This window comes from Meriones unguiculatus, chromosome 11 (genome assembly GCF_030254825.1).
Source record: "Meriones unguiculatus strain TT.TT164.6M chromosome 11, Bangor_MerUng_6.1, whole genome shotgun sequence".
Lineage (NCBI taxonomy): Eukaryota > Metazoa > Chordata > Mammalia > Rodentia > Muridae > Meriones > Meriones unguiculatus.
The window spans coordinates 2364824-2391269 of NC_083359.1; the positions used below are offsets into that span (position 1 = coordinate 2364824).

At 49.9% G+C, this 26446-nt stretch overlaps 1 protein-coding gene across 1 annotated transcript; it reads left to right on the plus strand.

Annotated features, from left to right (window-relative positions):
- Positions 1 to 25906, plus strand: Polr2a (RNA polymerase II subunit A). Its single transcript, XM_021648185.2, has 29 exons — positions 1 to 491; positions 9222 to 9354; positions 9669 to 9805; positions 9896 to 10069; positions 10184 to 10465; positions 10678 to 10839; positions 10957 to 11177; positions 11394 to 11526; positions 12071 to 12195; positions 12314 to 12524; positions 12865 to 13074; positions 13150 to 13318; positions 13458 to 13552; positions 13679 to 13882; positions 14196 to 14418; positions 14555 to 14738; positions 15124 to 15295; positions 15384 to 15489; positions 15994 to 16199; positions 18134 to 18358; positions 18482 to 18728; positions 19259 to 19359; positions 21956 to 22060; positions 22141 to 22323; positions 22973 to 23176; positions 23620 to 23806; positions 23934 to 24047; positions 24129 to 24278; positions 24358 to 25906. The coding sequence occupies exons 1-29, from the start codon at positions 399 to 401 to the stop codon at positions 25512 to 25514; spliced, it is 5913 nt and encodes a 1970-aa protein (XP_021503860.1). The 5' UTR covers positions 1 to 398; the 3' UTR covers positions 25515 to 25906.
- Positions 25907 to 26446: the final 540 nt, after the last annotated feature.

Genomic DNA, 26446 nt, shown 5'->3' on the forward strand with positions numbered 1-26446 from the left:
CAGAAGCGCCGAGAGCGCGACCAGGACGGTTGGAGAAGAAGTGGCTCCCGGGAGGGAGAGACTAACTGCCGTACCCTCCGCCGTTCGGGATCCCGGTTACTCATTTATTCGTTACCCCTTTTCTTCTTCCTCCCTCCCGAAACCCTCTCCTCTCCTCCCTCCTCCTGTTTCCTTCTCGGGGGACCGAGGAATCTCCGGGAGGGGAGACGGCGTCCTCCTCTCGGCCCTCCTCGGCTCCCTGCCTCCTCCCCTCCCCCGCCTCTCCCTCCCCCGCCTCTCCCGCCCCGCTCCGGGAGCTCTCTCCCAGCGGCCGCCCGGACGGGTTCTGAGCTCTTCGGCGGCGGTGGCGCAGCCTTTTTGTAGCGAGATTTGCGCCTGCGCAGCGCGCCTGCTTCGCCATGCACGGGGGCGGCCCCCCCTCCGGGGACAGCGCATGCCCGCTGCGCACCATCAAGAGGGTGCAGTTCGGAGTCCTGAGTCCGGATGAGCTGGTAAGCCGCCTTTCCCTCTCCCACGCTGATGTGGTGCGGGGCCCGCCGTCAGGCCGCGGGCTTCAGCTGTGCCAGGACGGAAGCAGGCGTGGTGCCGCGCCTGCGGCGGGCGCTGGCCATACGCGGACGGGGGTTCCGGACCTGAGCACTGCTGCGGCTCCGCGAGACAGGCCGGCATCGGGCGGCCCAAAGCGTGTGCACGACGTGGGTGCTCAAGGTTTTGCTTTTGGTTTTGGCCCCTTCTCCACAAATACTGAGTACCCTGCTACGTGACAGTCACTAGGAACACACAGCTGAACAATTTAACGAGGACCCTGTCTTCTAGAATACTAAGACAGCACAGGAACAAAAGGAATGAGCGAAAATAATACAGCCAAGTGCCCAGAATAAAGTGAAACGAGGAAATGCTGTAAAATCGCTGAAATGGAATGGTGTCAGTGCGGAGGGCCGGTCAGGGAGGTGACGACACCCGAGTAATGAATGAAGAGTCACTCATTGAAACCACAGATTCTGGTGAAGGAAACAAGTGCCGTGGAGCTGAAGGGGAAATAAACCTGTCTTAGAGCCTGAACAGCCAGCGTTGAGGCAGGGGTTAGTGGGCAAGGAGAGCGTTACAAAGTATGCTGAAGAGGCCTGAGATGTTGGAAATGACACTATGGAGAATTTCTGTTTTCAGTAGGAAACCATTGGATAATTATAAACAATGACAACAGGTGTTTGGCTTTTTGAGACTGGGTTTCTCTGTGTAGACCAGGCTGGCCTCCAACCCGAGTCCACCATGCCCAGCTAATGCCATTTTTTATACACATGCTTTACAGTAGCTCTGGAAAGAATTCATGGGAAGTGGATGAGGACATAAAAGAGATGACCAGAGAGGGGGCAGTCTTAGACAGCTTTTGGAGACTTGGACTTCCTCCTCCTGAACTAACAGGAGAAAATAGAATGGAGTTAAATGAGACCATTCTGTTAGGTTTGGGAACATCCAAAATCTCAGACTACTACAGAATAAATTCCAGGTAAATATTTAAGCAAACTAATAAAACATCAAAAAACACTGACTTTTAGGGGAGCTGATAGCAGAGGACAAACCTTACATTAATAAGTTAAATAACGGTAAATTGTATGGTGAGCCTAAAATAAGCTAAGCATTGTACATGAGTCAGGCAGATACGAGACTCTTGTTTATCAGAGGCTCTGTTGACAGAACTAAATAATAAATTGAAAAAATTTGTAATGTGATAGACAGGGTTTGATTTTTCAGGGTTTCTTTGTTTTTGAAACAGGGTCTCTCTCTGTAGCCCTGGCTTTCCTGGAACTCATTTTGTAGACCAGGCTGGATTTTTCAGTTTTTTTTCTGGGGCTCAAAGTAAGCCTTTTCTGTGTGTGCCAGACAGGTGCTTTGACCACTTGGTTTCATGTATCCCCAGCCCTAGGCATTTTGAAGGAGAATCTTTGTGTTCAGTTCAAGCTGCCCTTGGAAATGATGATTCTTCTGCCTCACCTTCTGAGTGCTGAGAGCAGAAGCAAGCACATGTGGCTTGCTTAGATTTTTTTTTTTTTTCCTCTCACAAATTAAAAAAAAAAAAAGATTTATAGGGCAGGGGAAAAAATGGCTCAACAGTTAAGAGCACTTGTTGCTCTTGCAGAGGACCCAGGTTCAGGTCCCAAACATCTGTAGCTCCAGTTCACAGGGATCTGATATCTAAGCTCTGGACACTGTGTGCACTTGGTGCACAGACATACAATGCAGGCAAAACAACCTACACAAAAGTTAAAATAATTTGAAGTGTTATATATGTCTCTGAGCGCAGGTGTATGTGGAGTGGAGGTAGCATGGTGATGAGCCACCTAGTGTGGGTTCTGGGCTCCGAATAAGGGCTCTTTACTGCTGAGCCGTTTCTCCAGCCCCCGTTAGATTTGTTAATAAAGAACACAAAAAGGAATTAGGGCCTCACATGGTGATGCACACCTTTAATTCCAGCACTCTAGGAAGGGAGGGAGGCTCTGAGTTCCAGGACAGCCAAGGCTACATGTAGTGAGACTGTCTCAAGAAAAAAGAAAAAAATCTGCATTATAAACAAAGATTTCCTAATCTAATAGCAAAAAAATATTGAGAAGGTGGGCATACTAGGCATTATTGCTCTGAGTTTTTTGAAGTTCATTCAGTCTTTAATATATGTATCTCTTGACTCAGTACCATACCAGGAATTCTTTTTGGTTTGTTTGTTCTTGGGACAGGGTTTCTCTCTGTAACCCTGAAACTCATTTGTAGACCAGGCTGTCTTCATCCTCACAGAGATCCACCTGCCTCAGCCTCCCAAGTGTCCCCATCACCTGATCACCTTTCCTTCTGCCTTTACTACCGTCCTGTAGTAGCCCTGCCTCAGGCCTCCTGGCATTGTAGAGAGCTTTTCGTCATGTTCCTTCCCCTGGAGGATCCAAACCCCAAGTGCAGCCTCCAAAACCCTGCCCCGATTGCCAGTCTCCTGGTAAATTAAAGGAGCATTCAAAAATATCTTTAGGTTTATTTATTTCGTGTGCGTGAACATTTTGCCAGCATGCATTTATGCTGTATGTGTGTCTGGTGCCCGAGAGGGAAGAGGGCATTGGACCCCTGGAATTGGAGTTACAGAAGGTTAGGAGGAACCTTGTGGATGCTGGCTCCTCCATGAGAGCAATGAGTGCCCTAACCACTCTGCTCCTCTTCTTTCCTTTTGCCACTCTGACCTGCTTATCTTTTAACACTGCAAATTTATTCTTGCTTTAATTATTTAATTATTGTCTCTGCTGCTTAGAATAACATTACCAGACTTCTTATGTGCCTGTTCTTGTCTCGTGTCCTGTACTTAGATGCCTACCCTAACCATTTATTAGTATCCGCCATTCTGTAACCCTTACCTTTGTTTTAATTTAATAACCTGTCACTCTTGTAGGATTAACTTTTTTGACTACTTGTTCTCTACAGAGTGCTGTTACTCCGAATTTCAAATAGTTCCTGGTACTAACTGGCATGTAATTAAAATTATTTCTGTAAATGAATTTAAACACTATTTGAAAATGACAGCTGTAAGTCACAAAAATATTTAATAATGGGAACTCTTGGATAACTTAGATCCTAACTTTAGGGTGGAACAAGACTGTCCTAATAGTCTGAATCCAATGTTCCCAAACTACTGTCACCTTGGAGGTACTGCAGGGTAGTCACAGGGGCACTGGCTTCCAGAGAGGTGTGGGTGCTCTGTGAAGAGCTGCTCGTGGCTCACTTTCAGCAGTAGGGGGCGCTGGATCTCTTTGAGTGACATCATATGCTTGTGAAGCTGAATTGTTTTTTGTTTGGTTTACCTTTTTCTTGTAATTTTGTTTGTGTGTGTACGTGTCAGCGTCAGTGTGTCGGCAAAGGGCAATGTGTATTCTAGGGTGGGTGCTACCAGAGATCACAGGCATCTGATCCCCTAGAGCTGTATTCAAGTTATTGCCAATTAAAAAAATATATATTTTTCCGTGTGTGTTTGGATGCTGTGTGTATGTGGGAGTGCTTGAGAAGAGGCCAGAAGAGGTGTTGGTCCCTGAAGCTAGTGTTACAGATGGTTGTGAACCACCACACGTAGGTGCTGGGCAACCCAACTCCAGTCTTCCCAAGAGCAGCGTGTGGGATTTGCTCCGTAGACCAGGCTGGCCTCACAGTCAGAGAGCTGCCTTCCTCTTCCTCCTGAGTGCTGGGATTACAGGTGTGCCACACCCATCTCTCCAGCTTGTTTCTGTTTTCCAAGACAGGGTTTCTCTGTATAGCCATGGCTGCCCTGGGATTCCAGGGGTGCCACCTCACCCGGTTCTCCCCAGCTTTTTGTGCTTGTGTATTTTTTGAGACAGTATTTGGATCTGACTGCTGGTATTACAGGCAAACGCCTTTATACGTACACCACAAAGCTATGATTTTAGCAATTGCAAAGTTGGAGCAAGAAATAAGGGTGGTGTTAGTCAGTCTAATTCCAAGGATTGAGAAGTCATAGGGTACCTAACAGTTGTAATAAATGAAAAGGTTTGGTTATTTGGGGAAAATAAAATGATTCTGTAATCCTAGTACTCATGGAGGCAGAGGCAGTCAGATCTGAGGCCAGCCTCTGAGACCAGGCCAGCCTGGTCTACAAAGAGAGAGTCCAGAGTAGCCAGGACTACACAGAAAAACCTGTCTCAAAAACGAAACAAACAAAAACCAAGCTATTCTTATTTCATTATTTATTTAGAGACGGTCTCCATGTAGGCCCAGGCTGGCCTGGAACTCCCATTCCTCATCCTTAGGTGACAGTACATGTCACCACACTTGGCTTTACTTTAATTAATTAAAATAGTCTTCAGCTTATGTTTGTTTGTTTCAGATGGCTACTGGTTGCTCAGATATAAATATTTGTAAGTTTGGGTTTCCTTGCTTAATGGATGGATCTTTGCGGGGTGGCTGTTGGAACAGATAGATAAAAAGCATACTTAAGGGTATGCAGAATGAGTCCTTTTCCATTTGTTTGTTTACTTATTTTGAGACTTGATCTCAGTGTGCAGTCCTGGCTGGTCTAGATCACATACATAACCCAGGCTTTCCTCAACCTTGGGCTCGTTCTTCCTTCTGAGTGCTGGGACAACAAGCATGAGCTGTTCTGCCTGGCCGTTGTCTGCCGTTTTGAAAGATGCAGCACTTGGAGCTAGGGAGAAGTGGCTGTGCACTCGGAAGACCTACCAGCTGTGCGAGCCAGGTGGAGAACGGGTCCTGTGACCCTGCAGGGAGCAGAGAAGCAGGAGGCTCCCTAGGTTTGCTGACTAGTCAGTGTAGCCATATTAGTGAGCTCCAGATTGGCTGAGAGCCTATTTTTGAGGGAATTACATGGTTTTATTTTGGGTGGGAAGATGGATAATAAGGGGCTTCCTGTGGAATGTTCCTCAAGTCTTGGGGTAGAAGTTGAGCTTCAGAGGGCCCTTTGAGTTGGCAGATTGTCTGCTGCTGGGGCTAGAGAGGTGGCTCAGTGGTTTAGAGCATGTGCTGACCATGAGGTGGTGCACACTGTAACTCCAGCACTCAGAGGCAGGCAGATCTCTGTGAGTTCCAGGACAGCCTGGGTTACACAGAGAGACCCTGTCTCAAAAAACAACAACAAAAGAGCCTGTGCTGGCCTGAGTTTGATTCACAGAACCCATGTCAGTGGCCCAAACTGCCTGTAACTCCAGCTCCAAGGCGATCTGATGCCTCTGACCTCTGAGGGCACCTGCACTAGTGGCCACATATCCACACACAGGACACATGGTCATAGTATAAAATTGAAAGGAATGTATGCTGCCATGGAGCTAAAGAGATGGCTCAGTGGTTAAGAACACTGGCTCCAGACCTTGGTTTAAATCCTGGCACCCAGCTAGCAGCTTACAACACCCAACTCCAGTTCCAGGGAGTCCAGTGCCCTCCTCTGGCCTCCTCTGGCACTAGGTACACATGCAGTATGCATGCACACATGCATACATACAGAAAACTCAAACATATAAAAATACATCGTAAAAAAATTCTGCTGGACATGGGAGCAGTGCTTGTAAGTTCAAGGCTGTCCTGGTCTGAACTGGTAGCTCCTGGCTGTTGAGGGCTACATACACAGTGAGACTTTTAAAAACAGTGCTGTTACATTGAGTGAGATGGGGAGCGAGGAGAGTTAGTGTTGTGATGTGTATGTGTGTGACCTGGCATTGAACACATGCTGAGCACACGCCGTCTTCAGACGATATCCTCAGTTGTTATGAGTTACCCTAATGAATGAGATTATCTTTGTCTAAATTAGGAGCTCGTAAGGAACTGGTTTCCTGCATGTATATGGCCAGCATGTTTAACCACTTGCTGGTATGTGTGCTAGGCACTGAGGACATAAATATATGCAAATACATATATAACATGCTGTGGGCCTCCAGGATACAGTCAGGTGGGAATAACTGCTCCGTGAGCAGATGGTTACAAATTGTGCTTAGCAGAGCCTGGCTGATACAGGTGAGGCCAGAGATACTGCTAGCACAGAGGGAGGCAAGGCTGCTGTGTCTGCCCTGCTTCCTGAGTGCTTCACCCCCTGCCATCATGCCTCTGCTTCTCTGATGGACGGTGTCCCCTCAGAGCTAGTGCTCAGATAGAGGGCTGGGAAGAATGTCTGAGCTGAGCCTTAAAGATGAATGCGTTCATTCAAAGTGTGTGTGTAGGGTGAGACCAGTGGACTTTGGAGATAACTTGCTTTAGTTGGAGTATAAATATGTAGGGTGAGAGAGTAATAAGTAAAGCTGTAAAGTGAGTTGAAGTTCAAAGATGGATCAGGACCTTGTGTGGTTTGATAAAAAGCAGGGGAAAGAGACTGAGGTATTAATGAGCTTGGAGAACAGGCTGGTTGTATTTTTTCCTGTGACTGACACACGTGTACACGTCCATGCGGGCACGTCAGGGCCGTAAGAACCGGTGTTTGGTTCAGGGTTAAAGTGCTGACTAATCTCAAACTGCCATTTGTTAACCTGTGGTGGCAGAGTAGTCCTTCCATGCGCAAGGAGAGCCTGTGGGGTGGTCTCCAGATGCAAGAAGAGCCTGGGGTAGTCCCTGTACTCAAGGAGAGCCTGTGGGGGAGTCTCCAGGTGCTCACAGAAACAGGCAGTCACTGAAAGGGTGTTCGGCTTGGTGAGTGTAGACGCTGAGCAGAGAGTTGAAAGTTTTTACTGTAATTCCTTATGCTGTGTAGTGTCTACGCTGATGGCCAGATTCATATCAGCTTCTGTGTTTTTGCATTTCATAGTGAGCAAATCCTCTTTGTGTAGCATGGGACATAGAGAAGCTGGTGAGGGCCAACCTAGTACTTTATTCCCACCCCAGGCCTGTCTGCTGAGTCACAGCATCTTGACGGATGCTGTTGTTATGGTATTGGGGGATATTGTTGTTTGCTGAAACACAGTCTAGCCATGAGGCTACATAAGGAGTCCAAGGCCATCCTGGGCTACCCTAGATTCTGTCTTAAAAATGAATAAATGTTTGGTCATGGTGGTACTTGCCTTTAATTAATCCTAGCACTCTGGAGGCAGGGGATGACAGATCTCTGAGTTCAAAGGGAAGGAAGCCAGGGCTGCTTAGTGAGGTCCTGTCTAAAAAAAAAAGTAAATATCATTGTTTCTGCTCTTGTATGAGAGTGGGATGAACCTATGTTTGTGACTGGAGAATGTTGGGTTTCATTTCTAATGACTGCTTGAGACTGAAGGCTTGGGTGAATAACTTCATGCAATTTCGAATTTCTCATATCTAAGAAGTAAGAATTCATTCCTGGGAGGACGTCAGTGGTTAGGATTAGAGAAACAAGTTTTGTCTGTATCTCAGAGTTGACACTCAATGAAGCTGTTATCAGATTGTTTGAGCCTTATGCCTCTAGAAGCTGGTGGACTGAAGCCTGACAAATTTTGAAGATCTAGCTTTCATTGTGTGAGAGGATACTCAAGGTTACCTTGACCACCATAGCTGCTTCCAAGCCAAAAATAAGGCTTCGGACAGAGTACTTGCCTTAGCACGCTTGAGGCCCTGGGTTTGACCCAGGACGACTTCTTTCTCCCTACATACACAAATGAACAGGGGAAAAAAAAAAGGCCATTCCTTCTGAGCCACCTAGTTCTCTTTATTGAATGACCCGCTGAGTCCTGCTCCACCTTTCTCAGAACTTGAGCTATTCATTTCTGGTAGGGATTACACACAAAACTACATCCACCATGAGTTATGAATGAGGAAGCCATGTCATGTCCACAAGACATTATCTCCCAGCACTCTTCCCCACGCTCCACCTCTTACACCCTTTCCACCTCCTCTTGTCTAGTGTTCTCTGCAACTTGGAGGAACATGAGTGGAACTGGAAAATGTTATGCAAAACAATGTAACAAGGAATTGAAAACACAAACATTGCTTGTTTCTGTCATATGCAGAGGCTACATATGTGTCCTTGCCAACCTGTGTCCTTGCTTACAATAAAATTTCACCTGGATATGGAAGTGGTCAGGCAATTGGGAAGGAGAAAGTAGCAAAGCTGGGGTTAAGACAGGAGAGTGAACCTCCGTGTGCTTTGTCCAAGGGGCCTGAAGTCAAGATTAGGTGGATACATTTTGGCAACAGAGTTAGGCTCTCAGGCCCTGAGAGGCTCTCTAGGGGTCAGATAATCATGGCCTTGTTTCAGCTTGGAAGAAGAAAAAGACAGTAGTTTTGACACAGCACTTAACCTCTTGAACGACTTACAGTTCTTTTTTTATGTTAAATCTTGTGGATGTTGTAGTGACATAGAATTTAGCCTAGAGAGATTGCTGGGATTCCAGCTTGAGGCAGGTGAATTGGGCTGGTGGTGCATGTATAACCTTAGCTTTTGGAAGAAAGAGGCAGGAGGATTTTGAGATTGAGGCCAGCATGAACTACATAGCAAGATTGTCTCAAAACAGAACACTGGAGGTAGGTATAGAGCCAAGGCCCATGCTCTGTTAGGAACACACGTCAGCCCGCTCTCCTGCCCTCTTGCCTACACAGTGGCTGGAACGTGCTTTGGGATGTGCTGCTCAAGTTTAGTATCCCAGAGTTTAACTATGCCGACACTCCTATTTCATGCCTGCTCAAACCAAGTGATTGGTATTTTCTTAAGCCTTAGTACAGAATTCTCTCTCTGTAGACTAGGAAACCTACTTAGTTGCTGCTGCTTTATTTTTCTGCAGAAGCGGATGTCTGTGACAGAGGGTGGTATCAAATACCCAGAGACAACAGAGGGCGGCCGCCCCAAGCTTGGGGGACTAATGGATCCAAGGCAGGGGGTGATTGAGCGGACTGGCCGCTGCCAAACGTGTGCAGGTGAGTGCTGGCTTCAGGGGATCCAGGTGCACAGTTGTAGGTTCTTTAAGCTAGGAGTGGCTTGATACCTAAAACCTAGTCTTTCAGCCGGCAGTGGTGCCACTGGCCTTTGATCCCAACACTCAGCGGGGAGGAGGGGGTCAAAGGCAGTTGAGTTTCTAAGTTTGAGGCCATCCTGGTCCACAGAGCAAGTTCTAGGACAGCAGGGACTACACAGAGAAACCCTGTCCTGGAAAGAAAGAAACAAACAGAAATTCCTAGTCCCCTTATGGTCAGTGGGAGCTTTGAGGAAAGCGTTGTGTGTCTTTCCACAGGGAACATGACTGAGTGTCCTGGCCACTTCGGGCACATTGAGCTGGCCAAGCCCGTGTTCCACGTGGGCTTCCTGGTGAAGACAATGAAGGTGTTGCGCTGCGTCTGCTTCTTCTGCTCCAAGCTGCTCGTAGACTCTGTGAGTAGGCCTTGGCCCCCAGTCTGGGAGGGTGGTTGCTGGCCGGGGTGAGGGGCTGCTCCAGTTGACCCTGCTCTGTTCTCCCCCCAGAACAACCCAAAGATTAAGGATATCCTGGCCAAATCTAAGGGACAGCCCAAGAAACGGCTTACACACGTCTACGACCTTTGCAAGGGCAAAAACATCTGTGAAGGTGGAGAGGAGATGGACAACAAGTTTGGTGTGGAACAGCCTGAGGGTGATGAGGACCTCACCAAAGAGAAGGTGACAGGGGCGGCTGGGACAGGGAAGTGGCTATAGAGAGGTGGTGAAATGACCCATCTGTGATGGCAGGGAAGGTCCCTTGCTGCGTTTTCATGGTTCTTCTCTCCTTGGAAGGGCCATGGGGGCTGTGGGCGGTACCAGCCCCGAATCCGGCGCTCTGGCCTAGAGTTGTATGCGGAATGGAAACATGTTAACGAGGACTCCCAGGAGAAGAAGATCTTGCTGAGCCCAGAACGCGTGCATGAAATCTTCAAACGCATCTCGGATGAGGAGTGCTTTGTGCTGGGAATGGAGCCGCGCTATGCCCGGCCTGAGTGGATGATTGTCACAGTGTTGCCGGTGCCTCCTCTGTCCGTGCGACCTGCAGTTGTGATGCAGGGTTCTGCCCGAAACCAGGTCAGATGCTCTAGCACCTGCACTGGGTGTCTGGGGAGAGAGCAAGCACTCCTGGTATAGCATGTCCAAAGGGCCAGCCGGACCACTTGAGTGTGGAAATATTCTGCCCCTTTAGAGAAACACAGTGTGGTCTCACAGGGTCGTGTGAGGGGGTTACACTGTGTGCCTGGCACATGTGGGCTGAGCGTGATGCTGCCGATTTCTTGCTTCAGGATGACCTGACTCACAAATTGGCAGACATCGTGAAGATCAACAATCAGCTTCGGCGGAATGAGCAGAATGGTGCCGCTGCCCATGTCATTGCAGAGGATGTGAAGCTCCTCCAGTTCCACGTGGCCACCATGGTGGACAATGAGCTACCCGGCTTACCCCGTGTGCGTTTGCACACTTGTGCCCTTATGGGTTGGAGCCAGGGCGGGGGCAGCATGAGGCAGCAGAACTGGAGGAGAGCCCAGCGCTGACCCCCTGGTGCCCTTCCTGTTTCCTTATAGGCCATGCAGAAGTCTGGCCGTCCCCTCAAGTCCCTGAAGCAACGGCTGAAGGGCAAGGAAGGACGGGTTCGAGGGAATCTAATGGGCAAGAGAGTGGACTTCTCAGCCCGTACTGTCATCACCCCTGACCCTAACCTGTCCATTGACCAAGTTGGGGTGCCCCGCTCCATTGCTGCCAACATGACCTTTGCAGAGATTGTCACTCCCTTCAACATTGACAGGTGTGTGTTAGTTCATAAACTGTGGCCACAGTGGCCAGGGTAGGCTTAGGGCACATGTGCTCACGAGTGTGCCTTCCTCTGGAAGAGACGGCTTGCAGTGAAGCAGGGAGATACTGAAGTTTTTAAGTTTGGCATCCCCTTGCAGTTTGGGGTGAAAGTGGGAGTGGGCACTTTTTGGAAACTCCTTTGCTCATTTCATACTTCTTTCCTTCCCAGACTTCAGGAATTAGTGCGCAGGGGAAACAGCCAGTATCCAGGGGCCAAGTACATCATCCGTGACAATGGTGATCGGATTGACTTGCGTTTCCACCCTAAGCCCAGTGACCTGCACCTACAGACTGGCTACAAGGCATGTTACAGTTGTTACGTGACCGTTGTTAGTCACCGGATCGGGAAGCCTGCTGTGGAAGGGGGCTGGCCTAGGGTTAAGCTTGTTGAGTGGCTGGCTGGTTTAGGGAGGCAGCTGTCGGAGTGTTTTGTTGGAGACAGGTTTTCACCATATACCCCAGGCTGACCTGGAGCTGGTGGGCGTCATGTTCCTCATGCTTGGTTCCTTAGTGCTGCTGTGTGACACTGTGACACTGGGTGCCTTCTGTTTTAAAGGGGTCTGCCGACCCCGGTGTGTTGCTGGCCCTGATCCCAGAGTGGGGTTGTTCATCCCATTTCAGCATGTGTGCGGTAGAGGAGAGAGTGGATGTTGGTGTTTACTGCATTTTGTTATCCCTAATAACCTGATGCTGGACCAGGGCTGTGAAGGGGATGTTTAACTCATTTTCCGGTGAAATAACCTCACAGGGTCATCTCTTCTGTCTACAAGAGACTCTAGGTCCACTGTCATTCCACTCTTAGTGGGCCTCCTTCACTGAGCGCTGTCCTGTCCCTCACCTCTCCAGGTGGAACGGCACATGTGTGATGGGGACATCGTCATCTTCAATCGTCAGCCAACTTTGCACAAAATGTCCATGATGGGGCATCGGGTCCGCATCCTCCCCTGGTCTACTTTCCGCTTGAATCTTAGGTCAGTTCTCTACCTGAGGGAATCAGGCTGAGGTGGGAACAGGCTAGGCAGTAAATGTCCCATTGATGTCGCTGCAGACACAGTCCCAACTCTGGGTTCTTTCTTTCTTTGGCTGCAGTGTGACAACTCCATACAATGCAGACTTTGATGGGGATGAGATGAATTTGCACCTGCCACAGTCTCTGGAGACCCGGGCAGAGATCCAAGAGTTGGCCATGGTGCCTCGAATGATTGTCACCCCCCAGAGCAATCGACCTGTCATGGGGATTGTGCAAGACACACTCACAGCAGTGCGCAAATTCACTAAGAGAGATGTCTTCCTGGAGCGGGTGTGTGATCCAGATATAAACTGGTCTTGGGTGGGCAAAAGGGTCTTAGAGTATGAAAGAGCCCAGGGAAGGAGAGGTACAGTGTTTTTTTTTCTTAAACTTCATGTATGTTTTTGTTAAATTTTTATTTTATCATTCCTGTAGTTCTTCCTTATTTTCTAATTATTAAAAGAAAAACAAGATCTTCCTATTACATTATTTTGTTTTTAACTAAAAATTTGGAAGACGCTTGTAATATCCTTTTGCTTCCGAAATGTGGCTTTTCTTGTCAGGTAGGGCAGCCTCCCAATACCCCTGAGGTAATAAAGCTCACGGCCCGCCTTCTCTCTCTCCCTCACAGGGCGAAGTGATGAACCTCCTAATGTTTCTGTCCACGTGGGACGGGAAGGTCCCGCAGCCGGCTATCCTTAAGCCCCGGCCCCTGTGGACAGGCAAGCAGATTTTCTCCCTCATCATCCCTGGACACATCAATTGTATTCGTACCCACAGCACCCATCCTGATGATGAAGATAGTGGCCCTTACAAGCACATCTCTCCTGGGGACACCAAAGTAAGGCTCGGCTTCTGGGTGTATGCGGGGCTGGACGTTGAAATGAGCAGCAGTTGAGCGCATGCTTGTCCACAGGTGGTGGTGGAGAACGGCGAGCTGATCATGGGCATCCTCTGTAAGAAGTCCCTGGGCACCTCGGCGGGCTCTCTGGTCCACATCTCCTACCTAGAGATGGGCCATGACATCACCCGCCTCTTCTACTCCAACATTCAGACAGTCATTAACAACTGGCTTCTCATCGAGGGCAAGTACAGCGCACACTTACAAACCATGTCAGGCTTTTTTCCCTTACTTCACTGTTTATCCTTTTTGATTTACACTGTCCTCCCAGATTGCCTAGGAGTCCAAAAGTGATTGTTGCTAATGCTTTTCTTTTTCCCTAGGTCATACCATTGGCATTGGGGACTCCATTGCTGATTCCAAGACTTACCAGGACATTCAGAACACCATTAAGAAGGCTAAGCAGGATGTAATAGAGGTGAGAGGGAAGCCCGGGCAGACAAGAGTTTCTCAGGGATTTGAACTTAACTCCACAGAGCAAAACAAGGGTTTAGAGAAAGGGGGGATAGAAACTCAAACATGCCAATGAGAACTCTGTCTCCAGGTCATTGAGAAGGCTCATAACAATGAACTAGAACCCACCCCAGGAAACACATTGCGCCAGACATTCGAGAATCAGGTGAATCGTATTCTCAATGATGCTCGAGACAAAACTGGCTCCTCTGCCCAGAAATCCCTGTCTGAATACAACAACTTCAAGTCTATGGTGGTGTCTGGAGCCAAAGGCTCCAAGATCAACATCTCCCAGGTAAGAAGCTCTGTTTTCCCACGTGTGTGTTACACACCAGAGTCTGGAAGAAGAGGAGGATGGGAAAAGTAGTAGGGATTCCCTATCACTGCTATGACGTTGCATCTTGACGTAAGGTTCACTCGTGTGAGAGAAAGGCCTTTTCTCCTTTTTTGAATGTATGCTTTAGCTGTGTCGCCAGGTTGAGTTTGAACTTAGTGTCTTTCTGTGTCTTCTTTGCAGCTGCTAGAATTACAGGGACGCACACTGTCCCAGCACCATCTCACTCTAAGTGCAAGGGGCAGTTACCTGCAGCTCTTCCCTCCCCTCCCAGGTCATTGCTGTTGTCGGGCAGCAGAACGTGGAGGGCAAACGGATCCCATTTGGATTTAAGCATCGGACTCTTCCTCACTTTATCAAGGATGATTATGGTCCTGAGAGTCGAGGCTTTGTAGAAAACTCGTACTTAGCTGGCCTCACACCCACCGAGTTCTTCTTTCATGCCATGGGAGGACGTGAGGGTCTCATCGACACGGCCGTGAAGACTGCCGAGACTGGTGAGGCTTTCTGACTCTGGGGACGGGAGTGGCAAGTCTCAGTCTAAAGGCTTCTTCCCAAGGGGAATTGTGGCCTCTGCGTGGGAAGCCTTGTTGCCCTCTTGCCTCGGGTCTTTGAACTGACTCCCTTTCCCAGGGTACATTCAACGAAGGTTGATAAAGTCCATGGAGTCGGTGATGGTGAAATACGATGCAACTGTGCGGAACTCCATCAACCAGGTGGTGCAGCTGCGCTATGGAGAGGACGGGCTGGCGGGCGAGAGCGTGGAGTTCCAGAACCTGGCTACGCTGAAACCGTCTAACAAAGCTTTTGAGAAGAAGTAAGGGAACAGGCAAACATGATTCCCGCCCCGGGTCCAGTGTGTGCATTACATACACTTCTCCCTTTAGAGATGGGACCTAATGCGCTCTGCGGCGGCTTTACCTTTTCCACAAACATTTCTCCACCCATTTGCTGCGTGGGAAGAGAGTGGGTGTAGATCTGCTCCGTTTTCTCCTTAATGGTGATAAAGGGAGCATAGAGGAATAGGTGCACGCAGGTCTCATTAGCGTCTCGGGGCTGGGCCTTCCATGTCCAAAGCCCTAGTGTTTCTAGTTGCCAGTAGCTGCTGGTGTTCTGCTCACATTTGGAAACCTCCCACCATGCCTTACGGGGGTGAGGACAGAGACCATGTGTCCACTGCTCTCTCCCCTTGTCACCTCCAGGTTCCGATTTGATTATACCAATGAGAGGGCCCTACGGCGCACTCTGCAGGAGGATCTGGTCAAGGATGTGCTGAGCAATGCCCACATCCAGAACGAGCTGGAGCGGGAGTTTGAGCGGATGCGTGAGGACCGGGAAGTGCTCAGGGTCATCTTCCCAACTGGGGACAGCAAGGTACAAAGACACAGGCAGTGCTAGACCAGAGAGGTCCTGCTGTGGCTGACAGCTCTCCTTTCAATCCCTTCAATCCCTCCTTCCTCAGGTGGTCCTCCCCTGTAACCTCCTGCGGATGATCTGGAATGCTCAGAAAATCTTCCATATCAACCCTCGCCTTCCCTCTGACCTGCACCCCATCAAAGTGGTAGAGGGTAAGTAACTAAAAAAAGTAAATAAAAGGAAAGAAAAGGACATGACTGCTCCTAGTGAAGGAGAAAGCTTGTTGTCAGTAAAAAGGAGAGCATAGCCAGAGGCAGACACATTAGGAGAGTTGAGGAGTCATGACCCTGAGCCGTGTGAAGAGATGGCAAAGGGAAAGAGGAGAGCCAGGTGCATCAGCCAGGAGGCCAAAAGTACAAAAGGAGTGGGTAGCCAAAACGTCTGGATTATAAAGGGCGGAGCAGCCCAGCCCCTTTGCTGGATAGAGGGCTAGGTATGCCAGCCTTGCCTTGTAAAGAGTGTGGACTGAGAGGAGCTGGGAGAACCAGGAGTCCAGGTCCACTTTGCATATGTTAATAGACAGCTCAGCCTTTTGAGACTTAGTGACTGCAGTGCTGTCTCCAGACTAGACTGTTGGATCAGAGTCTGCTATGGCTTCATCTGACAGTCTCTTTGCTTCCCCTACCCCCCATCCCTGCCCCGCCATTGGGCCCCAGGAGTCAAGGAATTGAGCAAGAAGTTGGTAATTGTGAACGGGGATGACCCGCTAAGTCGGCAGGCACAGGAGAATGCCACACTGCTCTTCAACATCCACCTGCGATCCACACTCTGCTCGCGCCGCATGGCTGAGGAGTTTCGGCTCAGTGGAGAGGCCTTTGACTGGCTGCTTGGGGAGATAGAGTCCAAGTTCAATCAAGCCATTGTGAGTGTTACACTTCTCCTTAAGCCTTGATTTTTATTCTCTTGCTTATTGCGTCTTTGGATCCTAGGAATAGCCCACTTCTTGCCACATGGCTTGATGTCTTTGCCAGGCTGCTCTGCGTAGCAGTGCCATTGTATCATAGCAACATTAAAAAGAAGGAATTGCCAGTCCTGTGTGAAAGAAACATGTTCATACAAACTGGTCGTGCAAGTGCTAGTTCAGGAACTAAGTGGTATGACAAGGATATGAAATTAGAGTAGTCTTTTATTTTCCTAGAATGTCTACTGTATGAGAATTAATTCGAGTAAATACAGGATGTAAAAGGAGAAATAAGAGAGATCATAGGTGCTAGAGTATGTTTTCACTGTCTTTGAGGATTTTACAGAATAATGGAAGGGTGGAAAAGCATTATAATAGGACTGGAGAGAGATGACTCAGCAGTTAAGAGCACTTTTGCTTTGAGGGGACCCAGGTTCAATTCCCAAACATGGGCTGGATCACGGCTGTCTTTAACTCTGGTTTCAGTCTTTCAGTGCACCAGACAAAAAAGTGCATACAGGCATATGAGTAAGGAAAATATCCGTACACAGTTAATAGCGAAGCATAATGGTGCACGCCTTTAGTCCAGCACTTAAGTTCGACTGGTCTACAGAACAAATTCCAGGAAAGCCAGAGTTACAGAAACCAGGAATAATATTAATAGGCGCTGGAGAGAAGGCCCAGTGGTTTAGAGCACTTGTTACTCTGGCAGAGGAGATGGGTTCAGTTTTCAGACCCGCATAATCTCAAACACTCTGAAACTGCAGTTCCAGGGCTCCTCTTCTGACCCCCTATGATTCCAGCCACACATATGATACACATAAATACATATAGGCAAAATGTTACACACATTAAATGAATCTTTTTAAAAATTAATAAAAGTTGAAAAACATAATTTTTGACATACTCTGAATCTGAGATAAATCTGGTATTACACATTAATTAAAAGTGCATTACAGAGCCAGGCAGTACTGGTGCACAGGCCTTCAATCCCAGCACTCAGGGAGGCAGAGGCAGGTGAATCTCTGTGAGTTTGAGGCCAGCCTGGTCTACAAAATGAGTTCCAGGACAGCCAGGGTTACGTAGAGAAACCCTGTCTCAGAAGAGCAGAGAGAGAACAGCTTACATGGCGTGAAGCTTCCATGTCTGGGCTGAGAACTCAGAGGTTGTTAAATGCCACTAATCCACTGGAGCGGTCTCACCAAGCTCCAGTGGGCTTTTGAGGCAGAAATCTACAAGCTGATCCTGATGAAACCCATATGGAAGTACAAGTGACCCAGAATAAACAAAGTGATCTTTGAAAAGATACAACAGAGCTTTTGTGATAGCTCAGCAGGCAGAGGTGCTTGACGCCACGCCTGGTAGCCTGTGGTGGAAGGAGAGCACTCTTACAAGTTCCTCTGACCTCCATACATGTCCCGTGGGATGCATGAGCCCACACATGCACACATGTAGACATGGAGAATGTAAGTGTGGGCTGGAGAGATGGCTCTGAGGTTTAGAACACTTGTCTGATTTCCCAAAGGACCCGAGTTCAATTCCCAGCACCTATGTGGTTCGTAATTCTAACTGCAGTCACAGGATCGGATACATTCTTGTGACCTCTGTAGAAACCAGAATATACATGCAGGCAGAAGACTCACACGTGCACACACACAGTGGATGTGGCATGTTATAGTGTCTTTGCTGGGTATGTAGCATATCCCAAGTGGTGCAAAGCGATAGCTTATGAACTGAAGTCCTGTCGAGAAAGTAATCGATTAAGACTGGTTTACTGTTCTTTCTTGCTTTGCTCCTCTTCCCCAAGTTCCGTAAGATTAACAAACAGCCTCACCCTGACTGCTTCGCGGCACTCTGCAGGCTAGGCTTTGGGGGTAACGCCAATTCTTCCACAGGCCCATCCTGGAGAAATGGTGGGAGCTCTGGCTGCACAGTCTCTTGGAGAACCTGCCACACAGATGACGCTGAACACTTTCCACTATGCCGGTGTGTCTGCCAAGAACGTGACACTGGGTGTGCCTCGACTGAAGGAGCTCATCAACATTTCCAAGAAGCCGAAGACCCCCTCACTCACTGTCTTCCTCTTAGGCCAGTCTGCTCGAGATGCTGAGCGGGCCAAGGTAGGAATCAGGATGGTGGCCTGTCTGACAAGCTTGAACCAAGAGGTGGAAATAGCTCTGAGGCTTTCACTAGGCCTTTTGAGGGACCCCGGGGCCATGCTGTGAGTCTTCGTCTCTTCCTAGGACATTCTGTGCCGCTTGGAACATACAACACTGAGGAAGGTCACTGCCAACACTGCAATCTACTATGACCCCAACCCCCAGAGCACAGTGGTGGCAGAAGATCAGGAGTGGGTGAATGTGTACTATGAGATGCCTGACTTCGATGTGGCCCGAATATCTCCCTGGCTGCTGCGTGTGGAGCTGGACCGAAAACACATGACTGACCGGAAGCTCACCATGGAACAGATTGCTGAAAAGATCAATGCGGGTGAGGCTGGGCAGACAGCCAGGTGGACGTCCCACCTAGGTTGCGTCACTTGAGTCCTCAGAGGCGCTTGTGAACACCTCTACCCGGCAGGCTGTCTCTGAATTTGCTTCTTGTCCAAGTGTGTTCCATGCTCAGTTTGGGGCCAAAGGCTGACATTAGGCGTGTCTTCCTCTTTCACTCTCTGCCTAACCCTGGAGTCCACTTTGTCTGGGCTGGGTGACCAGCAAGTCTGTAGGGTCTGTCCACCTGTCTGTCTCCTCGTCAGCACTGAGGTTACAGACGTGCCCCTCGCCCCACCCTGACTTCTACAGGCGTTCTGGGGCTCTGAACTCAGGTCCTGAGGCTTGCAGGGAAGTGCTTTTACTCCTAAGCCATCTCCCCACCTCCTTTTCCTTTGTACGGATGTGTCTGTGAGAAGGAAGTATCTGTGAGGAAGAGTAAGCCAAAAGAGCCCCCTGAGAGGAGTGCACATGAAGAGCCTAGAAACAGTTACCTGCAGCCCTTCTCAGGGTGCCTCCCTGCCCCTCCAGGCTTTGGCGATGATCTGAACTGCATCTTCAATGATGATAACGCAGAGAAGCTGGTCCTTCGCATCCGCATTATGAACAGTGATGAGAACAAGATGCAGGAGGTAAGCGGGATCCAAGGGGGGATAAAATTATAAAATTCTATTTCGTGACCAAAATGGTTAAGACATGAGCAGTGCCGGGTGGCGGTGCACACCTGCAATCCCAGCATTTGGGAGGCAGAGGCAGGCGGATCTGTGTGAGTTCTTTGGGAAGGGAGCTTTAGCTCTGCCACTCGGCTGTCCCCCAAAGCTCCTGCACTAGAGACCTCGGGCTTCGGGCAGATTGGATAGCAGGGATTATTGTGTCCTTGAGAATGGTACACAGCAGACATAGGAGCATGTCTGACGGTTGGTGTGGTCTTGGGCGTGGCTCCTGAGAGCTTGTGCTGGTCTGGAGTTAGGTACCTGGTCCACATACTCAGATTCCCTTGAACCTTACTTTGGTGATGGTGGGGTTTTGGGTTTATTTGATTTTGTTCTTTTGAGTCGGGTTCTGACCATTTAGCCCATTAGCCCAGGTAAATCATGACGCACACACCTGCCGCCCTAAACTTCCGAGGGAGTACCTTGATTCCAAGAGTGTAATATCCACAGTTTGGGCAATTCTGATGTTAGCTATTTCAAGTCAGGAAGGTGGGATAATGGACAAAGTTGTGACTGGGTATATACAGGCCGAAATGCCCAAATTGTAAGTAAAAAGTCTTGGAAGCAATGAACAGGCATGCATGTATCTCATCATGGTGTTGCGGGGGGGTCAAACAGTTTAATAAGTCCACTTACAGAGAACAATCAAGTTTTAGTGTTGGTCTGATACTATTTAAGTACAGCAAGATTTTCAGGTTTTTGTTTTGTTTGGCAGTACTCAGGAGATAATCGGGTCTGTTGAGTTCCAGGCCAACCAGGGTTACGTAGTGAGACCCCATATCACAGAAAGGAGAGCAGAGCTCTTCCAGGCTCCATCCCTAACACCCACATGATGGCCCCAGTCCTGGGGGTTCTGATGCCCTCTTCTGGCCTGTGAGGACCCTACATGCAGGTGGTGCACAGACACACATGCAAGCAGAGCACCACACATACAAAATAAGAGTAAAGAGGTCGTCTTTAAACATGGTGAGTCACACCTATAGTCCCAAATCAGAACGTGGAGGCAGGAGTCACAGGTTTGAGCCCTGCTTTATATTTGAGACAGATTCTCACTGTAGCTGTCTGTCCTGAACTCACTGTGTAGACCAGGCTGGCCTCAAACATCTACCTGTATCTTGTTTATAAAATTAACGTACTTGGTTTTTTACTTATTTTTGGTTTGTTTGAGACAAGGTTTCTTTGTGTGGCCCTGGCTGTCCTAGAGCTCATTATGTAAAGGGTTAGCCTCAAACACATAGAAATCTGCCTCCTGAGATGAAGGGTGTCGCTACTAAACCCAACTAAAAATTTTTTAATTTTAGGTGTGTGGGTGTTTCCATGTGTGTATGTGCACCATAAGTGTTCATTGTTCCCTTGGAGGTCACCTGGCACTGGAGTTAAAGATGCTTGTGAGCCACCATGTAGGTGCTGGGAACCGAACCCAAAGCCTCTGAAAGGGCAACAAATGCCCTTGATACCAAACCATTTCTCCAGCCACTCCAGGGTTCCTCAGTGTTAACTCTGGTCTTGATTTTCTGCCCTTGTCTCCCAGTCATTGGGATTATAGGTGTGCTTTACATGCCCGGCCGCCTGGCCTGGAGGATGCGCTAATGCTGACTTAAGAGAGGATGGCTGTGACAGAAAGAATGGCATATATTGGTGGACTAAAAGTGGACACTGCGGGCTCTCAAAATGGGCTCAGCGGGCAAAAGTGCTTGCTATAATCCTGATGACCAGAGTTTGAGTCCCAGGAACCTATGTGGTTGAAAGAGATCAACTCTTAACGAAGTCTGTGACTTCCACATTTGTGTGTGTGCATGCGTGGCTTTCAGAGATGGCTCAGTGGTTAAGACCCTGGCTGCTTTACTCAAGTTCAGTAATTCCCACTACCGTCATACTGGTTTACAAAGACTCTGATACCCTCTTCCAGCCTGTCTTGGAGACTGCACACACATGATATACAGTCACACACACACAGGCAAAACGCTCCTTTAAAGCAGAGTCAAGTTACTTTGCATCCCAGCGCGATTAAGAATACTTTTTAGAAGTGGAAAATGCATTTTGGTGGGAGGGTGCACCTCCAATTCAGTGGCTTAAGGTGTGGGGCAGGAGAATCAGGTTGGCCTCTGAGACATGAGATCCTGTTTGAAACCAATTTTAGGGAAGGGTGGCTAGGTCCTGAAGAGGTGGTTCAGCAGCTAAGAATTGTCACTACTCCTGTTCATCTGTGTAAGACAGTTCCTCTGTGTAGCCCTAGCTATTCTGGAACTCCGAGATCTGCCTGCCTCTGCCTCCCAAGTGCCAGGACTAAAGCGCGTGCCGCCGTGCTGGCTTAGTGCTTGCTCGGCACCTTACTGCAGACCCAGATTCCATTCCCAGCACCAGGTTCCCATGCTGTACATGGACATGCACCGGACAAAACACTCGTAATCAAAGTTACGTTAAAAGCTGAGAGGCCTAGGAGCCAAGGAAGCAGTTATTTCTTGAAGAGTGTAGGCTGGGAGGGCCCTGGGTTACAGACTCCCTGTTGTCGCAGGAGGAGGAGGTGGTGGATAAGATGGATGACGATGTGTTCCTGCGCTGCATTGAGTCCAACATGCTGACAGACATGACCCTGCAGGGCATCGAGCAGATCAGCAAGGTCAGCACCGGCCCCTCCACCCTGTGGCCAGTCGTATACACGCAGCCACCTCAGCCTGACGGGAGCGCACTGTCTTGCAGGTGTACATGCACTTGCCTCAGACAGACAACAAGAAGAAGATCATCATCACAGAGGACGGCGAGTTCAAGGCCCTGCAGGAGTGGATCTTGGAGACGGACGGTGTGAGCCTGATGCGGGTGCTGAGCGAGAAGGATGTGGACCCCGTGCGCACCACGTCCAATGACATTGTGGAGATCTTCACGGTGAGCCCGCAGGGCGCCACTCACTCAGTTCCCACGCTTAGGCTGTCGGAATCCATGTTTTAGTTCTGTGTTGTAGGAAGTGATTAATATTTATTATTGGTTTAACTTCTGGTAACGCTGCTGCTAATCTTAAACAGCTGTATAACCAAATCACCACACAGAGGCTGGGTTTTTAGTTAACCTAGAACACAATGCTGGGCAATATTTACTGCCTCCTAAACCTCCAAGCCCTCGGTTTCCTAACATTGAGATTTCCCACATTATACTTGCTTTTTGTGAAATCTTAGGTCTGGTTCATGCTCCTCTCTCCTCCCACTCTGCTCTCCTCCTGCCTCTTCTCTTCCTTCTCCTCTCCTCCTCCTCTTCTTTCCTGTCCTCTGGCTCCTCCCATTGTACAACATTGTATCTAGCTGCTTTATTTTGTCCTGTTCACACAAGAGTTGAGACAGGATGCTTATAATGAGTATCAAAATGCAACCAGAGAGTTGGAGGTGGGGAAATCAGCATTTGAATTAACAAGGGTAAGGCATATACATTTTAAAAGAACATTATACCAACAGTTCTGGATGGACTGAGCCCAGCTACCTTCCATGCCCGGTAGAGACAGGGTTGGGGAGATGACAGCTGACTGCCTCTTTCAACTCCACAGGTGCTGGGTATTGAGGCTGTGCGGAAGGCCCTGGAGCGGGAGCTGTACCACGTCATCTCCTTCGACGGCTCCTATGTCAACTACCGGCACTTGGCCCTCCTGTGTGACACCATGACATGCCGAGGCCATTTGATGGCCATCACTCGTCATGGAGTCAACCGCCAGGACACTGGCCCCCTCATGAAGTGCTCTTTTGAGGAGACGGTAACAGCAACCTTTTCCCCCGGGTTTTAGAGACAAGGACTTCCCAGCCTTAAACCCTGAGTAATGGTGCCACTAGGCTGCAGTCACAAGCATGAGTCACCATGCCTGGCTGCTAATGAGTTTATTTTATCGTCATGTTGTGGTGTGTGTGAGACAGGGTCTTACTGTATAGCCCTCACTGAAACTCCCTGTGTAGACCAAGCTGGCTTTGAACTCAAAAAGAACATTATTTCTCTGTCTCCCAAGTGCTGGGATTAAGCCACCACGTCCAATTTAGTGAAGGCAGATTCTGAGGGGATTGAGAGATGGTGGTTTGTGTGCGGGTGGTGAGTGTGCAGGCCGTTGGCTCTGCCTTTTGCTGTAGGTGGTTGGGCTGTGGTGGTGAGTGAGCCACTCTGGCTGCTGGGCTGTGTTGGGGACTGATGTCTCTTCTGGTGTTGCAGGTGGACGTCCTCATGGAGGCAGCTGCTCATGGGGAGAGTGACCCCATGAAGGGGGTCTCTGAGAATATCATGCTGGGGCAGCTCGCTCCAGCTGGCACTGGCTGTTTTGACCTCCTGCTTGACGCTGAGAAGTGCAAATATGGCATGGAGATCCCCACCAATATCCCTGGCCTGGGAGCTGCTGGACGTGAGTCGGGGCCTCGGCTGTGCACAGCTGGCTGGCTCTGGAGGGTGGGGAAGGGCAGGCATGCAGGAGAGGGTGCCGTTAGTCCCTGGGTGCTGCTCCTCGTGCATTACTCTGGGTTTCTTTGCAGCCACTGGCATGTTCTTTGGCTCTGCACCCAGTCCAATGGGAGGAATATCTCCTGCAATGACACCCTGGAACCAAGGAGCAACCCCAGCCTATGGCGCCTGGTCCCCCAGTGTCGGTGAGTAGCCGAGTCCAGGAAAGGCACATTGGCCTTGACGGTGTCGTTGAGCTCGGCTGATTGCACCTGTTCTTTTGTCAGGGAGTGGGATGACCCCAGGAGCCGCCGGCTTCTCTCCCAGTGCTGCGTCTGACGCCAGTGGCTTCAGCCCGGGCTACTCCCCAGCATGGTCCCCTACACCGGGCTCTCCAGGCTCCCCTGGACCCTCAAGCCCCTACATCCCGTCACCAGGTGAGGTGTCTGCCCTGTCCTTGCTCCTTGCTTCCTGTGCCAGGCTCTCCATCACTGACCTCTTTGTCTTTCCCCGCAGGCGGCGCTATGTCTCCCAGCTACTCCCCCACATCACCTGCTTACGAGCCACGCTCCCCTGGGGGCTATACGCCCCAGAGCCCCTCCTACTCCCCTACATCACCCTCCTACTCCCCAACCTCTCCATCTTACTCTCCAACCAGTCCCAACTATAGCCCTACCTCACCCAGCTACTCCCCAACCTCCCCCAGCTACTCCCCAACCTCCCCCAGCTACTCCCCGACCTCGCCATCTTACTCGCCAACCTCCCCCAGCTACTCCCCAACTTCTCCCAGCTACTCCCCGACATCGCCCAGCTACTCCCCGACCTCGCCCAGCTACTCCCCCACCTCCCCCAGCTACTCCCCCACCTCCCCCAGCTACTCCCCCACCTCCCCCAGCTACTCGCCCACCTCCCCCAGCTACTCCCCGACGTCTCCCAGCTATTCTCCGACGTCTCCAAGCTACTCCCCGACGTCTCCAAGCTACTCCCCCACCAGCCCTAACTATTCCCCCACTAGTCCCAACTACACACCAACGTCACCCAGCTACAGCCCCACGTCACCCAGCTACTCACCCACTAGTCCAAACTACACGCCGACCAGCCCCAACTACAGCCCCACCTCTCCCAGCTACTCCCCGACTTCACCCAGCTACAGCCCCACCTCTCCCAGCTACTCCCCCTCCAGCCCACGGTATACGCCCCAGTCTCCAACCTACACACCGAGCTCACCAAGCTACAGCCCCAGCTCGCCGAGCTACAGCCCCACTTCACCCAAGTACACCCCAACTAGTCCCTCCTACAGTCCCAGCTCACCGGAGTACACCCCGACCTCTCCCAAGTACTCGCCCACCAGCCCTAAATACTCACCTACTTCTCCCAAGTACTCTCCCACCAGCCCCACTTACTCACCCACCACCCCCAAGTACTCGCCCACCTCACCCACCTACTCCCCGACCTCGCCAGTGTACACCCCGACCTCCCCCAAGTACTCGCCCACCAGCCCCACCTATTCGCCCACCTCTCCCAAGTACTCTCCCACTAGCCCCACATACTCGCCCACCTCCCCCAAGGGCTCCACCTACTCGCCCACCTCTCCTGGCTACTCGCCCACCTCCCCCACCTACAGCCTCACCAGCCCTGCCATCAGCCCTGACGACAGTGATGAGGAGAACTGAGAGCCAGCAGGCACTGCAGCAGCGGGTCAGGGTCAGGCCGCCTCAGTGGCCCGTGCAGCCCTCGCCTGGGTCCCCTGTACATAGCTCCTGTGACAGAGTCCTCTGGGAGGAGGTCTGGACCCCAGTTTTGATTGGCTTCTTTTGTCTTGCCCCCCACTCCTGCGGTCTCGGACTCGCTGGCCTAACTGCAAGGTTTTGTCACCTGACCAGTTCCCTCCCCAACCCCAAGGTGGGGGTCTCTCCCTGTGGCTTGAGGGTCTCGCAGGCATTTTAACCTCGGAAGGCTACTTCCTGCTGTGGGTCATACATCTCATCTGGAAGAACAAAGCTTAAGCTGCCTTTTGTCTGTTATTTTTTGAAATTTAAATAAAGTTTACTAATTTTGACCAAAAGTCTATGGGTGTACAGCTTAATTGGGACTCAGGGAGGCAAGATTTCCAAGCCCCTTCAGCGTGTGGAAAAACACAGGAGCCTGATGCAGAAGTAGAAATAGTCCGTCTGGGTCCACCATCAGGCGGCGTGTATTGCTTTCTTGTGGGGTTTTAAGACTGGCTTTTGTGTGTGTTTGCCTGTGTGCTGTGTCTGTACATGTTTGGAGCCAGGAGAGGGTACTGGACCCTTTGCAACTAGAGTTACAGACTACTCACTGCCGTGCATGCTGAAGCCCCATGAGGATCTGTTGTAAAGCTCCAGATGCCCTTGTCAGACGTTTGCCTCTATAGTCCGCCTGTGCTGGCCTACAGAGTCTCTGCCCCTGGCCAGGAGCACGGGAATTAAAGGCGTGTATGGCCACACCGAACCTTAATTTTTTTTGTTTAGGTTTTTATGCGTATGAGTGACTTTTGCATGTATGTGTACCGTGTGTGTGCCTAGTGCCCAAGGGTCAGAAGAGGGCATTGCATCCCAACCTGTAGTTGGCAGTAGTTGGCATT

What these genes read in the sequence shown, in the direction of transcription:
- Polr2a (XM_021648185.2), top strand. Translation starts at nt 399, where the DNA reads ATGCACGGGGGCGGCCCCCCCTCCGGGGACAGCGCATGCCCGCTGCGC. An exon ending in AGCTACCCGGCTTACCCCGT is followed by an intron (nt 10,840 to 10,956) that starts GTGCGTTTGCAC and finishes GTTTCCTTATAG; the next exon opens with GCCATGCAGAAGTCTGGCCG. An exon ending in GAGATGTCTTCCTGGAGCGG is followed by an intron (nt 12,525 to 12,864) that starts GTGTGTGATCCA and finishes TCTCCCTCACAG; the next exon opens with GGCGAAGTGATGAACCTCCT.